This window comes from Polistes fuscatus, unplaced genomic scaffold, assembly GCF_010416935.1.
Source record: "Polistes fuscatus isolate 324 unplaced genomic scaffold, CU_Pfus_HIC Scaffold6, whole genome shotgun sequence".
Taxonomy (NCBI): Eukaryota; Metazoa; Arthropoda; class Insecta; order Hymenoptera; family Vespidae; genus Polistes; species Polistes fuscatus.
In genome coordinates, this window is record NW_025113140.1 from 7464316 (window position 1) to 7481381 (window position 17066).

Here is a 17066-nt window from a genome sequence, read left to right on the forward strand (position 1 = left end):
TCGACTGTAAATGAATCTTAGAAAACAAATAATGTTATTCTGAAGTTGAATTTCTTCCTCGACGATACTAGGAAATTTTCTACGCAGACACAAGAGTCGACCCTTTCTCTCTCTCTCTCTCTCTTTCTCTATATCTTTCGTAGGCGTATATAATCAAGATCGAAATGCGCACGAGCGTTACTTGCAGGAAAGACGAGAAATCATGAAGCGACAGGTAGGTCGATAGGAAACTGGAAGTTCGTAGATGCTCGCGAGATGTTCGATCGTCCGAAGTATGTTGCCCTGTGCTGACGCGAGCCATTCGACGGATGTATTCGAGCCTCATGGAACATGAGTAAGTAAGTAAGAGCGAGAAAACGACAAAAAAAGAGAGAGAGAAAGAGAGAGAGAGAATGAGAAGATGATGAAGAAGAGAGTAGGAGGGGGGGAAGGGTTAGGGTAAACCATCCGGTCAGCCCACGAAGAGAAGCTGGAGTCTACAATCTGCATAATTTCCTTCTGGATTTCCTCCTCGTTCCTTCTTTACATGCACGCATTTTGCGGAACTTGGATCGCATTAACGAGTTCCTTTTATGTGTATGTGGGTATATACGTTGAACTAATCGAAATAAGGAATGATCTTGGAATGTTAACAAAGTCTTAAGGAATTCGATCAATTAATCTTCGATAATTAATGACTTTCTCGCCTCTCGGTGTTTTAACGATTAACCAACGATTTTATTGACGTTAAACTTAGAAGAATGATCGAGTTTTAGATGGATTGATAGTGAATATGTAAAAAGATTTATGGAAAAAGTTGGTCAGGATTGAGGTTGATTAGTTAACCGATTTCGAATTTCTAATGAACGGATGATATTGAATTTTAATGGGGATTGCCATAATTACACGTTATACGTAGACTCGACGTAGATCGCTGAGAGATATTCAGATCTAGTGTCGAAGATAACAGGATACGAGTTGCGCTCTCTAAAGGGGTTTTGTGCGACGATTTGACACGGAAGTACGTTATAAATTGATGGCATCGATCATTGGCTAATGCAACGCCTGTCCTGAATACGCTTGAGAGAACTCCAAGAGCATGCGAATAGATTCAAGCTTTTTCTACGATCTCTCAGTCATTGTTCCGTTATCGTGGGGCTATTCATGCTTCTCAAACATCGATTATATCCTTTAACGCGAACTTGATTAATTTTATTCCTATTATGTTTAATCTTCGCCTGTTAGATTTTCTCAAATGATTTTCTTTCAATTATTACCAGGGCTGATTGAAACGCGTGCGGTGATATCACTAGATTCTAGTTTTATTTTCAAATATTTCATTAAAACAAAAACTGGCCTCTTGCAGTATATTGGATAATCGATTTTTTTTATTTATAAATATTTCTTATTTGTTAACGAAATTAATATTAAAATAAATAAAATAAATGTAGAAAAAAGCATATTTATAAATAAAAATCTGCACGAACTTTCCAGACAAACTCATTACTCCTACTACTAACACTTCGATACTCTGGTTCTCTGAATAGAATTACCTTTCTTTTACGATGTTGGCGTCCCGAAACTATTGCACCCCTAGGCCAATACCTTTTGTGCCTTAGCCTAAAGCCAGCCTTGATTATAGCGTATTTTAATGTTCGATTCATAAATGTGCAACAACCTCGAGAATTTCGAGTCGAAAAATTTTTGTCTGGAACGATTAAGATTCCGAAACTATCTCGAAAATATAAAAATACAATATTGAAATACCTGAGAATTTCGAAAATCCGATTAACCGTCACACATTTATCTGAAACGTTATTATTTCTCAACGTCATATTTTTGATAATCGAATTATTTTCTACCGCGATATTCGACAATATTTCCCAAAATAAAAATACGGAACCATAGTTGTATTCAATAAAGCTAATACCGAGACGTGTCTGTTAAGGTTCACGAAATTCTCGAATCGTGAAATACTTCCTGAACCTGACTCGAGTCAACCCGTTTCGAATATCGGGTTCCCGACATTTTCGGGTTCTTGCACAACTCTGGACAACTTCGATGTATAAAATCCGACAAATTGATTTGTAAAAAGATGACACGTTTATTAAAACATATTATATTTTATAAATTAATTAGTATTGATCGCTTAAAAAAAAAGAGAGAAAAAACCAAAATAACGATCAATGAATAATACACGGGATAATCAATTTTGAAAGATATACATTTGGGTTCGCATAAATATCTCGTTTTTTAGAAATTGAATTTCAAATTAGTTCTTAACTTTCATCGATCATTATCTACTTTGAACTTCGTCTTGATGGAAAGAAAAAGAAAAAAAAAAAAAACAAGAAAATGAAGTTCATCGAAAAAGTAGAAAGACAAGTATATACTACAAAGAATATATTCGAAGTGAACGTTGAATCGAACGAAACACTCCCTCGAGCTAACGCATAACAAATATTTAAAGAAGATCCTCGAGTGCAGTTTCCACGAACAACGAGCCTACCGAATATTGAAGAAGAAGTTGAGTTATTGGGTTTTCTCCTTCTCTGTCTTTATGTTTCTCTCTCTCGCTTTCTCTCCCTCTCTCTCCTTCTGCATCGCATACACCCAACCAGGGGAAGTCGTAATAAGTTGCCGTGGGAAATAAAAGAAGACGTCGGGCTCGTCGTGTGGTTTTACTGGATATGAAGCGCAGGAAAATACGGAAAAAAGAACGAAGCGTCTGTTTAGCTATTACGCGTTGTTCATACTTCAATACATTTTTTTTTTTCTATAGATTAACATGTCACAGATAAATGAATATGTGTAGGGTATATATTAAAACATAGTTTTGTAATTTGATTCAACAACTTTTATGAGAACAACCAATAATTATATTTGTTAATGAAGATATTAGCCTAAAGATTTGAAACTGAACAATGAACAATGAATTTTACGTAATTGAAACTATGATCATGTTTACCTGTTACTTATCCTGAAATATTAATTAGCAAACACTAAAAAGGTTTTTTTTATATTATAGTATTTATTTTTTCTTCGGATTCTTTTATTCATGTCAATAATAATGATAAGATGCTACCTGACGATGTTTCCACTGTTCGTAACCAATGAATCGAGAAAGTAACGTGATCGTAACCGTCGAAGCTGAATCAAATTGATAACGGACGAGGATTCGAGTAGAACGACAGCTGCTTCTTCTTCATTCGCATGACAGGTGTCTTCTTCGAGAAGGTACATATACCAGAAGGAGTAAAATTTCTCAAGGTCGTACGAGAGCTCGCCGGACGTTATGAGCCGGTCAACAGGAAATTCGTAAGATCCGCGGAAGAAGAATTCTTCTCGGGTGTTGCGAAGCGTTAAAAGAATAAGAGAAATAAAAAAAAAGAAGAAAAAAGAACAAAAGAAACGCTTTCGTTTCGGAACAAGCGCATCGAAAGGTTGCTTCGTTGGAGATGCTCCCAACTTGCCATGCCATGTCGAATCAACGTGCTGGAAAAAGGACCAGACTTGCCAAAGGATCTCGTTCTTTGATGAAAATTTTACTAACTTTGAGAGAAGATACTGCCGAACGTGAAAGATAATCCGAATAATCGAGACAAAAATATAGTATAAGAAATAAAGAAAATGTTCAAAAAATGTTCATAAGGAAAAAATAATAATTGTTTATCTTTTAAATTCTATCACTGCAACACTTAATATTTATCTTGCATAAAATATTGATCCCCCACTATCACCAATGATTTCAAAGAAAATAGCTGATAACACTTGATCCGACCGCACCCTTCCCCCTTTTCCGAATCACCGATAACAAACCTTAAAACTCGTAAATATAATACAAAAACACAATGCATCGATATGGTCGTCGTTATATTTACGTAATAGGTATATGATAAATCCCTGATATCTTGGGATAATCATCGTACATATTCCAGTGCGTGATGTTCGAAACGATTATGGTAGAAGAATGTGGAGACACTGTAGTAAGAAATAAATAGCGGCTAATTGAAGGAAAGCACCGAACGAAACGATCCTCGTGGCAGATCGAGGAAAGATCGGTAGAGAACATAAGTCGAGGCGTCGGACCCCGACACACGGCACACGTATTAGAAACGAATATAAATATATCGAGTGTGGTACTGGCGGGGTTGGGGGAGGGGGGGGTTCGGTAGTGGGAGAGATCTCCTGGGTATTGGTGCCGTCGACGAAGTTACACGCACGAAGAAGGCTAGTAGTCCCTGTCCTCGCTCGCGCACGAGGCCCCTTTCCTCCTCCCCCTCCTCTCTCTCTCCTCTTCTTCCACTTACCTTCCCTCCTTGTGCTGCTGCTGCTGCTGCTGCTGCGTTCTCCGCGAGGAAAGGCCCCGAGAGTGAGCTCAGTGTTCGCTCGGCCTCAGAGCGCCCCGTGCTAACAGAGAGGGAAGGAAGGAAAGATTGTTCAACGCCGTTTCTAGAAGGTTTTAATGCCTTACTCACCGGCTCTCTCACGACGCGAGTTATAACCGCTCCCAACGGTATAGGAACAAATACGAAAATCGCTAGAGATATCAACGAGTGAATGTCTCGCGGGTCAGTGTTCTTCTACGAGGACTCGAGCTAACTTTCAACCCGTTGGAGATCGTTGGATTCCCGTTTGGCTAAGAATCCTTTTTCCCTTCCCCAAACAAAACACACTTGGAACAACTTCCAATTGATCTTTTTTTTTTTCTCAAAGAAATATTACCACCATTTTCCTGGTGACTCCTTTTTCGATATCCTTCATATACCTCGCTTTCCTCCTCCTCCTCTTCCTTTTCTTCCTTCTCCTCCTCCTCCTCCTTCTCCTCTTTCTGCTGTTCGTCCAACACGCTGCACCGTCCAACTACCCGGCGCTCGGCTTTGTAGTCCGCGAGCAGTGCCGCGTATTAAAACGTTAATCTCCGATGTGTACTACCGGTTATACGTACAGATTGCTTGTTTCTCTCTCTCACTCTTTTTCTCTCCCCCTCTTGGTCGTTTCTCCAGCCCACCGCCTCCCTTTCCCCAGCCCCTATGCCTTCGTCCTCCGGCTCGTTCGTGGCCGGTGCCTTCGCCTTAACGCGTACTCGACTCGTCTCTCTCTCTCTCTCACTCACTCTCCCCTTTTCTTTCTCCCCCTTTCAACTCTTCAACTCTTCGTCTTCGACTAGTAGACCCGTCTTCGTCTTCTCTTCCTTCATCTTCTTCTTCTTCACCCCTTCAACACACTATCGTCCATAATTGCGAGTCCTTCATATCTCACAAGTTCCTCCTAAACCACTGATCGCTTCAATGAACCGCAAGGAATTCAACTCTCCCGTCAAAAACTTCCCGCGATAAAATTCAATTGGCCAGGTGAACGATGAACGTCGAAAGATCACCCGAGGAGGACGTCCTTCGGTTTACGAAGGACGGGAGATGTCTCGAAAAAGAAATTGGATGATGATGATGATGACGATGATGATATCGCGTACGTCGTCGATTCGTTGCTGATTAATCTAAAGAACGAGTGAGAATACAAGAGAGAAAATAAAAGAGATATGAAGAAGGAGAAGCTGTCGAACGCGTTGATCGCGTTGGTTCGACCAGAGGCAAGCACCTCGACTTCGAGTAGCTTAGCCAGAAGGCGAACAGCTACTGTCCTTGGTTCCAGGAGATGGTGGCAGGGTGGTTGTTGGGCAACCAGAAGCCACCAGGAGGCCTACCTTCGACGACTCTACGCGAGAAAGAACGAACAACATACCGCGAAAGGTAATGCCGAGGATAGGAACGTCGAGGTCGAAGGTCGAAGGTCGGAACTTGGAAATACTTGGTCGCAGTCTCCTCAGATCGTTTACGATTTACCACCGAACTGCGAACATTATCTCGACGATTTTTTGAAGAATCGTAATAAGGGCGATATCAACGACCTCGACGTCGATGTTGTTGACGAACATGAGGAGGACGTTGTTGGTGTTATAGTCGGTTGTCCGGCCCTGACGGCCTCGCGTGCCAGTCCCACGGAGAAGTGCGTGGAATACTTGAACGGTGCTCATGACGCGACAACCACGGTGAACTTTGAAAACGATCGTCGCGAGCCCAATCGTATCAACGAGTGTGGATCCTTGCATTCTTGTTACGATGTCACGGAGTAAGTTTTTCGTCACATCGCTTAAAATTTACTCGAGAGAAAGTTTTCACTCGAAATATCGGTGGCATCATATTTATATATTTTCATGATTCAGTGCTGTTTCTTACTAAATCTAATTACTATTCCTTCAAAGGAAAATATCTGAATTCTTCTCTTTTTACAGCATGTAGATTGATAATTGGAATAGATTGTTTCGTATTCTAATAGCAGAGAAATGAGTTCTCAATATCGTGTAAAATGAGTATTGAATTCGTGGATGAATAACATTAGAATTATCAATATTTTATAACTAAATATATAACACTAGTATCTTTCTTGTAAATATCGATTTTAAATAGTTTTGAGTTATTTATTGCATACACAATACTAGTATTATTTATATTAGTATTTACACATATACTGCATTAAATTGATACATAAACAATTATCGAATTACACGAATTGTATTAAAAATGTTCCGTTAATTAACGTATGATAGACGCTTCTTGTTATTTCTCAAAAGACAATTTGAAATAATGACAAATTATTAAGATAAAATCTTCGAATTCTAATCGATGCCGTTATTCTCGCTTTTCAGAAAGGTTTGCAGGAGCTGCAGGTGTCCGAGAGAAGAACATCAACGAGTATCGACGGAAACAGGCGGCCCATCTGGATTGGGCCTTGGCCCGGGCCCTCCGATGGCGATGGCAATGGCGTTTCAAAGTGGTGCCGGGGCAGGTTCCCATCAGGAACCGTTCAAGAGCCCGGTGCAAGCGGCACCAGCTGGTCTTGCACTCCAGGAAGCTCTGATGCATCATCAGAGGCACTCGCAGAGCGACGACGATAGCGGATGCGCACTCGAGGAGTACACGTGGGTACCGCCTGGCCTAAGGCCTGATCAGGTAAGGAAGAATGGCTAGCTTCTCTTCTTAGATTCTTATCTCAAGCTCATATGCATTCACCAAGCGAATACTTTTTATCTTTTAGTTGTTATTCTTCTTATTCTTATATCCATCTCGAGTTATTAACATCGTGTTTGAGGGTTTCCGCGAACGGACCCTTCGAAACTTACACCTCGTCTTGATGGATACCTGCAATTAACGACAGTTCACAAATACCTTTCTTCTTCTTCTTCTTGTGTTTGTCATTTATCATCGGCTCGATAAAACTCGATTGAACAACTTGTCATCACGATCGCGAGTACCTATGTTGTTTACATTTACATTAACATTTTTGAATCTAATGGAAAAACCGATAGATAACCACTTGCTTACGCCTCCTCACTTAAGTCTTTCCACATTCTAATTATTTGTATACCTAATTACAATTTTAACAGGACTAGACTCAAACGCGCTCATTTCACGATCGGTTATACCGCTGCGTGCATAGCCATTAAACCGTGAGAGCGCAATTTAATCCATGAGAACACCACCGCGATAGTATACTGTATACTTATACAGGATGTTGCAGGAGTAACGCGCGAAGAAAATGCGCCGTGGAAAATTGCTGCTCGAGCGCGACTACTTATTAGATTAGACTGCTTTTTAACGCGAGATCGATTTCGTTCCGTTACCCCATCGATTCTCATTTATTCAAATATGCATGGCAAAGGTACGTGTTATCGTACATCTTCCAACATATCAAAAATAATAGACATTTTCTTAAGAAAATTAGTTTTCCACGGCAATGATTATAGAATAATGTAATATGTTATAATACTCTATTTAAATGCAGTCTATTAAATAATAAAGTAAAGCATAATGCGAATATTTATTTACTTTATTAACCAATGCATATTTTTCCTAGTTTGTTTATTTTTTTATTTGTATAATTTATTCGTGTCATATATCAAATTGTTACACTTGTTTTATATGGGACTATTGTTTAGCGTAGATAATATTTTAATAATGATGAAATAAAAGATCTTTTCTGATCGTTGTTTTTTTTTCAAAAGTATTGCTGAGTTAATCGGTTAATCAAATTTGATAGTTCGCATTCATAAGTTAGAGATCGTTGTTATAGAGTATCGATAATAAAAATAAGTTTGTTTGTAAACGTTCTAGGTGCACCTGTATTTCAGCAGTCTACCAGAAGAGAAAATACCGTACGCGGGTAGTGCCGGTGAACGGGAGAGGGTGAAACAACTGCTTCAACAGCTACCACCGCACGATAACGAAGCTAGATATTGCAGCGGGCTTTCGGAGGAAGAGAAACGTGAATTGAGAGTGTTTGCTGCACAACGGAAACGGGAAGCTCTTGGTAGAGGACATGCGAGTCAATTGGAGAGGCCACACACCAGCGGATGTCGAGAATGCTCGAGGCCGATCGCGACCGGTGAGATGGCAGTTGCAGCGAGTCGTGCCGGTCCTTCTGCCCTTTGGCATCCAGCCTGCTTCGTTTGTTGCGTTTGCCGGCAACTTCTCGTCGATCTCATTTATTTCTGGCGAGATGGAAGGATCTACTGCGGTCGACATCACGCAGAGACTCTGAAGCCACGATGTTGTGCATGCGATGAGATCATTCTGGCTGACGAATGCACCGAGGCCGAAGGCAGAGCCTGGCATATGAGACATTTCGCATGTCTCGAATGTGATCGGCAGGTAAAATTTAGGTTCCCTTCGCTTGATATCATTTTAACTCTAATCGAATGTTCAAATATTTTTTTTCGATTTAGATGATTTAAATTATTTAAAGCATTTGATCAACACGTCTCGTATTTAAAAGTCTTCGAAATATCATTTCAAATAAATCATTCAAGCAGATATCTTTTAGTATTGCACATTCAACAAATTTACGTAATTATTAAAATGTAATATTATACAAATTGTTATTATGATATAATTTATTGTGTTTGATAGTGTTTTTATAACCATTTAAAATACAATTCAATTAATGATACATTTACAGCTCGGTGGTCAGAGGTATGTTATGAGAGAAGGACGACCATATTGTCTTCGTTGCTTCGATGCCTCCTTCGCCGAGTATTGTGATAGCTGCGGCGAACCGATCGGCGTCGACCAAGGTCAAATGTCGCATGAAGGTCAACATTGGCACGCGACAGAGGCATGTTTTTGCTGTGCAACTTGTCGTACCTCGCTTTTGGGCCGTCCCTTTCTTCCTAGACGTGGTGCTATTTATTGCAGTATAGCCTGCAGTAAAGGAGAACCACCAACAACTCCAAGTGACTCTTCGGCTGGTCCCCCACCTCCGCCTTCTTTCCTTAGGTAGGTATTCTTCGAGAATTAATACTAAAAACTTTTGAGGAATTATCATAAACAATCAGTCATTAAATCTAAAAAAGAAAGTATGTCCTCTTTTAAATAGAAATTGTTCTTTTTTGTAGAGGTAGAAGACAAGCAGCAACAACCAGCGAAGGTTCCTCGAGTCCACCGCCACCTCCACCTCCTCCACCACCAGGATCTAGACACGTTTCAGGTTCGCTACGAAACTCGCCAAGATTGACCAGGAAACATCAGCAAGTCTCTTCCTCGATAGCGACAACCCCAACACAGAGTACCTTGAGTCCAGAATTCCCTACGGAGGGATTTCCCACTAGTGGATCTAGGGGTGGAGGTCTTGATAGGGTACTTCTTGAAAGGAATCTCGAGAGATTGTTACAAGAACGTGGCTCTCATCCTGAAGAAAATCGTAGCGATTTGGGAAGGTATGATTACGATATTAGAAGAATTAGAATTATTTATTTATTGTTCGGATAAAAGCCTAAAACACGAATTTGATTTGTAGTAATTATTTTAACACTTCTTCGGTCCTTCTACTCATCCATCATTTTTTTCTTTATTTCTTATTTCTTCTTTATTCTTTATTATCCATCTACCTACTTTCTCCGCTAATATCGTCCCTTCTTCTCTTAATATATTTAATATCTTTGGATAAAAACCTTTACCCTATTATTAACCTACAATTAACTTTCCCTAATGCACTAAACTGTGATTCTAACCTTCTTTCTTGCTATCCACATATTTTACATCTGTTCTTCTCTTGTTGCTTCCCAAATCAATTTCTTTCATTTAGGTTTCACATCTTATTAGCTTTATGATTACTTTTGAAGTTATACTTCTTTTGGGGAGCGTCTGGGAAAACATTATGAGAGTGAATTTTTACGATGCGCGCGCACAGCGACACAAAATTAACAGGATGAAGTTTGTCGGTATTTACGATGCGCGCGCACAGCGATATGAAATTAACAGCATGAATATACAAAAAAGTATTTTATATATATGTTACTGTGAAAGAGCGAAATTGAAGAATGTCAAGATTCACATACCAAATACGTCGATAAAAGACCGAATATTTGGTTTTACAAAAATGTACTGATCTAATCCAAAACAAAGCATTTATTTCATACTTTAGCTACACCTGTGTTTTCAACAACTTTTTTCCCATTCTCTTGCACCTTTCTAATCTCAAACTATTAGAATTACCAAAGTTTATCTTAGAAGATCGTATTTTATGAAATTAAAAAGATTTATTTCGACAGGCTAATGCAAGCAAGGGACCGAGAGCCACTCCGATGCGTTCAAAACTGTACACCTTCCCACGCTTCAAGCATGCCCGAACTTCCCGCGCCTCCATTGCGAGCTTCATCTTCTACGTCGGTGCCAGCTACGAGTGGCATCGCAGCTGGTGCATCAACAATTACGCTTGCTCAAGAGTCACCGATATCGCCAACGAATCTCGCTGCGAGTCAAACGGATCCACCGACGCCTACGTCGCGACGCGTGCGATTCCAAGGTGACTTAGATGTTCACGATCATGGGGCACCATCGTCGAGTAATATACCTCTTTCACCAGCAAACGATACCAATTCATCATCCTCGCCATCTCCTCCACCACCGACGAACAATCCTTTGTCCAGGTCGAGCGTTCCTCGATCGAGAAGTTTGCAGCCGGAGGAGGTCGCCAGTACGTCGACTTGGGGTGCGTCGAATTCCTATCGTTCTTCATATATAAATGGAAATTTTACACGAGTTTACTGTAAATCAACGTAATTCCTGGTCTTATACTCGTTCTCTATAAAAGACATTCCAAGAAGTTTGCGAATTCCTCCATTGTCTAAAATTACGAGTACTGGTATCTATACAAAAATTCTTCTAATTCTTGACAATTAGATGATTAATACTATATTCACGTAAGATTAAATCGAGAATCTTTCACAAATTTATGAATGTTTAACTTGTATTTAAAGGATCGATATTTCTTGATTTCATATTACATACATTTTTGTATATATAATCGTGAAGAAAATTAGAAAACTATTGAAATTTAAACTTACTCTCCTAAAATGTATTATAAAATTATCTATGCGAATATTTATTTTATTATAATTGCAATTATATGTAATATGACATAATATGTATTCGTATCATCGATAGGTGCAGCAGGATCATCGAGGTCAAGACTGGAGGATACAGAGGATGCTGAAAGTTGCTGTTCGACTTGTAGTTCTTCGAGTAGCTCCGATGAAGCTGCAGCTTATGCCCTACCACCTAGAAGAGCTTATGGTGGTGTCCGTATTTCTTACGTCCCGAACGATGCGGTTGCGTGCGCGCGAAAACGGACTCAACCGTCTACTTCCTCGTCGAATCAAGCTCAAAAGGACACCGAAAAATGCGTCGTGTCTTGATGATCGTGCTTCAAAAAATATCCGCGTTTATTCGGCGGTTTTGTGTTACGCTTAACGTTTGTACGATCGATGGATCTCTCCCTCTCTTAGTGTGCGTGACGAGAAACGAGCTAAGGACACTTTAGAAGAAAAACAAAAGAAAAATAAAACAGTTCCTAAGCGTTACAATATAGTGTACGCTTTTCAGTATCTTCCAGAGCATAGGCATTTTCGTATCTCGCTCTCGTTAACATTTGTACAACTTGAAAATGCAATCTTTTTTAAGGCAAGTCGTCTCTTTGTGCATGTGTATGTATTATTGCATACTCAAGTAGGAACATTAATACAGATTTATTAGAATTTTTCTCAGTATATATATATATTTTCAGTTAATTTATTCAATTCGAAACAAAAAATGGCCTAATCGAATTCATCCTAAAGACAACCATTCATAGTTATTCCTAAAAAAATTCTAAGTACTTGGAAACGGTCTACTTTTTTTGAGAGAATCCTCAGAGCATTCCTCGGCTCGCTCGCAACGATATATACACAATGCAACAAAAAATAGAGACATTTTGGATAATCCGACTGAAGATTTTCTTCCAAATAAGCTGTGCCAGAAAATCTCAGTGACGTATTTGCCTCGCGGCCATAAACCCTCGTCTATTTTTATTATTCTCGTTGATGTACCACTTGATGACGATAATAATAACAATAATGATAACGATGTTATATTTTAAAGAAGATCGATGCTTCGATTAAAGATTTTTATTTGAATGAAATCCCCCCATCTCTTTTACAGTTCATTCTACGAGAATTTCTGATGACTCGAATTAAACGTAAGTATCATTGATATTTTGTCTGCAATTGGATTTATAATGAATATAAAAATATATTTTATAAGGGAACAAAAGCAGAGAAAAGAAACAAGGGAAAGTAGATTATCCTGTTAAGGATAAGCATCGTTACACAACCATTCTCATCGTGGAAGGGTCACATGCTTTTCCCCCTCTAAGACCATTGCATTCCCACTCGCTAACAAAGATCTCATTAATGAATTCTGGCGACATTATTATGACAGTTTTTAAACGCGATCATGGGTTTGTAGTTTATTTAATGAACAAATAAATTTAATACAATTTCTTTTCGCGATAAAAGATTTAAGTTGATAAATGTCATAAAAAATGCATCTAGAATGAATCATTGCCAGTAAGCCCCAGAAGTATTGAAAATAGTCAAACAAAAAGTCAATACTATTTAATTTAATAATTATAATTATAATATTTTATTTTTTTCATTTGAAAATATGAGTCTCGTGATAGTTTTGTTAAACATTTTTGGAAATTCTAAATATTAACCATTTATTATACATCTATATGAATAATTACTACAACGAAATAAGTCAGAAAATAGATAAAAATTGATTTTATATGATTCACTTTATAATATTAATAAATCATAATATCAAATAAATCATAAATAAAAAATCATAATAAAAAAAGCAAATAAACAAAAATAAATAAAAATTATTTTTAAATAGAAAAAATAAATGCAAAATGAAGTTGAATTAAATGGAATGACACATTATCGATAGATCAGTTACATCCCTCCTACTATAAGGCATGGATTAACGGATCACAAGGTATTCCGTTGAATGCGCAACTTTTCGCCGCTCTGGTGCGCTCGTTTGCAGAGAGGCTTTCTCCGTGGCTTGGAATGTGGCCTCTCCCTGGTTCGCTTCGAAAACAACCGTCTACGTGTCCATATACCTTGTACATATTATTCTGCAGCTTCGTCCTTCCCATTCGCTTCTACTCGAACGCGTGTTCGACTCTACGTTACGATCTCTTCACCCCACCTTTGCGACTAGTTTTCTGGCATGCTAAGATACGCGTACCTTTGAGACCATTCATCGGTACTTTTACGACGTAGAATCATTTTTTTTCCTACGTTCGAAGCAAATTCTTCGTGTTTTTCTCTTGTGTAACTTGGTAATGCAAAAAGTTACTGGTTTAATATCTTAATTAGAACAATATCGTCTTTCAGTATAAATTTCTTTTTTATGAGAAGATAAAAATATTAATATATGGTTCTTTTTAAATGTGTGTTATTGGTCCGATTTCGGATACAAAAAATTAATTTAGGATAATTTTAGCCAAACGTGGATAGTCTCTTTTTAATAATAAATACAATATAGAATATTCTAATACATTTAATTGTTAAATATTATTTGAGAAAAAAAAGCGACCAATTAATGAATTAGTTATCACGATAAAATATCGAAAGATTATTTAATAAAACACATATTTTTTAATATTATATTCCATCAATCAAATCGGTCGGTAAAGTAGATTTCGTTTGACAACCCATTTTAAATTATAATACGAGGAAGGTCTCGATCATATAATATCGTAATAAATGCAGCAAATTCTTACGAATCGGATCGATTTATGAATATTAATTATAATTCGTAATATGTAGAAAAATCAACCTGATTTCTGTCATGAGTAATAGGTTGAATACGCGAGCCGACATTCTTGAATGGAAAATCGGTGTATAAACGTTCGGAACGAGATTTTTCGAACGAGTTACCAGCGAGCTCAGCAACATACTTGATTTGAAAGTCGTACCTCGTAATCTCTAAGAACGTAAAAATTCTTACGAATCGCTCGATTGAGTATATGTATCCTTGTAATAAAAAAAAAGAAAAACTATTTTTCCATGAGAAAATTACGGATTTTAAATACAAAAGAATATTTATGTAATTACTATATAACGTATTTTATATCAAAAAGTGTATACATATACGTTCAATTTTTCTTTCATATTTATCTCATTATATTTAATTGCAATCATAAATAATTATGATATACCACAAATTGAAACGAGTACGATCATTCGTACTGTTGTATTAATATCATTCGATAGAATGATTTATTATAATTACTATTAATTAAAATTCCTTATTTTATGTTATTTTACTGATATAATTAATCTAATATATTTATTATTTTTATATACTTGTTTATTAATTATAATATATTATTCTCCTTGTACAAATAATTACAATTTCTTGAGATACATAAATAATAATTTTGTCCTGTAAGATGGTTAATATGATGGTTAATATTACTTATGAAATGTTTAAAAATAAAGAAAAATATACAGGAATTAACAAAGAAATTAATTAAAATTTTAAATGATTAAAGTGTCATTAATAATAGAATCAGTGATATAATCGATAAATTTACGTTGAACGTATCTATGTAAGTATACATATTTTTATATTTTTATATATACAATTGCCATACAATTTTTATGTATTTTAAAATATAAAAATAAAGCAAGGATCTCAAGAATGCCACTCCTATAATCAATAGTTTGTGTACAACAGAGACGAGATGCATCTTCGATAACAACGTGACACCTTCTCATCGGCTAGTCGAACATCCTTTTTATTCTGTACGCAGTGCAATTTCCTTAGGAATGAAGTAACATCTTTACGAGCGATAGCGTTCGCATACTACACGCGGTTCAAGGATATTGAGTACATATTCACAATTAAATGTTGCGCAAACTCCGCCCAAGTAACGCGTTGGTGGTTAGTTTAAAACCGGGATACACGTCATTTATCGATTAATAAATCATATTCCACGCGAATATCGATTATCATTATTATCGTTTACACTTATAAATCCATTTCGATTTCATTTCAACTCTAATAAGTAACATCTGTTAAGGAAATGAAGATTAAGTGAACGTATCTTTTATTCGAACATTTAACTTATCGTCATTTGTTTTAATTTAACAATTTATGATAATTTTATATGAATTATTATAATTATTATTATAGATCATACTAAATATTATAAATAAATAATATAAATATATTGATATTTAAACCTTATAAAATGGAGATCGATTATTTGCATTCAAACTAGAATTATAAATAATTTAATAGCAGTGCTTTAAAAATGATTAAATCAGTGCATTCATTTCTACACTTAATAAATATGCGTACACTAGTATGAATTTTTTTATTTGAAAATAATTAGATATATCTAGAGAATATCTAAAGAAAAATGAATTTTGTATATCTTATAATTAATATTATTTCTTATCGAAAAAATCTTTAATATTTTATCGAAATAAAGAGAAGACTAATATTTTTTATATCGACCCAATTATTGGTATTATATTAAAAAAAAAGAAAAGAAGTAAAAGAAGAGATTAGGTATAATTAAATAGCCTCTGTTTTATCGTTTATCAAAAAATCGGAGAATACAATAAAATAGATATATCGAAAGTCACGCTTCAAGGATGTCCCATCCGCGAAACGACCTTCAATTTACATATTCTCATGTCAACAACCATAAATACACCTGTTAAAGGTCAACTTCGGAGTCATTCATTCGAATTCTCTCTGGTTTCTTCCCTCGTTCCCTTCTAAATACTCTTCCAAGCTGGAGAAAAAAAAAAAACGAAAAAAAAGGAAAAGAAAATAGCGTGAATAAAATAATGAAAGAAGTCTTCCTTCCAACCGTTAATATTTCATTTCACTTTTACATGAGAAAACAGCCTTTCTCTTCGTAACCATCCTATCGTTCCCACGATCATCACGCAACGAACGATTTAAACGGAACCGAGTTTTGTCGGAGCACGAATGGGACCACGATGCTTCAGTGGATTACGAAGAAAACAATGAGGAAGATCGATAGGGTACGGGTTCATTGTTCCAAAAGTAGCAAATTTTCTTATGGGAGACATTTTCACGAGATTTGACACGTCATTCAACTAACAATAACCAAGTATACATATATACATACATTTTCGTCATATTCACGAATAAGAAGAAGAAGAAGAGAATAAAGAAGGAGAAAAGAAGATGTTGATTGTTGCAAATATACTTAGATTTTGAAAGCCGAGCAAGGGAAACAGAATTACCTAGGTAGCCGAGAGTGGTGTGTTTGTAAAGAGAGTAACTAGTGACTAACGCGAGAGAGTCTCTTTCGTTAGCAGAGTGGTGGGATAACCTTAGCTTCTACGGCAGGTAAATAAGCATAGCACAGTACGACGAACGTCTTAACAACATCTGGAAAAGAGGGGGGAGTGGGGGAAATGGGGGAAGCGGGAAGAGAACAGAGAAAGAACGAGAAAGAAATAACGAGAGAGAGAGAGAGAGAGAGAGAGAGGAATAGTAAATGAAGAGAAAGGGAAAGAAGAGGAAGAAGAAGAAGAAGAAGAAGAAGAAGAAGAAGGTGAGGTTATGGAAGAAGGGAAATGAGAGGTGGTAAGGGGGTGGGGGTGGGGGGCGGGGAGGGGGGTACTCGTTGTTCGAGGGCGCATTCGCCGTGTT

The 17066-nt window shown here is 37.1% G+C and overlaps 1 protein-coding gene across 5 annotated transcripts in view; it reads left to right on the plus strand.

Moving 5' to 3' along the window:
- The window catches only part of LOC122523447 (protein prickle-like), an 80046-nt gene extending 67962 nt beyond the window's left edge, over positions 1 to 12084 (plus strand). For 4 of the 5 annotated variants that reach the window (XM_043645195.1, XM_043645194.1, XM_043645197.1 and 1 more), the window contains 6 exons: positions 6686 to 6989; positions 8151 to 8687; positions 8995 to 9311; positions 9431 to 9751; positions 10586 to 11025; positions 11481 to 12084. In XM_043645195.1, the coding sequence (XP_043501130.1) occupies positions 6686 to 6989; positions 8151 to 8687; positions 8995 to 9311; positions 9431 to 9751; positions 10586 to 11025; positions 11481 to 11731 (2170 nt within the window). In that variant the 3' untranslated portion in view covers positions 11732 to 12084. Of the gene's footprint in view, positions 1 to 4910; positions 6109 to 6685; positions 6990 to 8150; positions 8688 to 8994; positions 9312 to 9430; positions 9752 to 10585; positions 11026 to 11480 lie in introns of those variants that run through there. The other variant, XM_043645193.1, reaches the window with a different exon arrangement.
- Positions 12085 to 17066: the final 4982 nt, after the last annotated feature.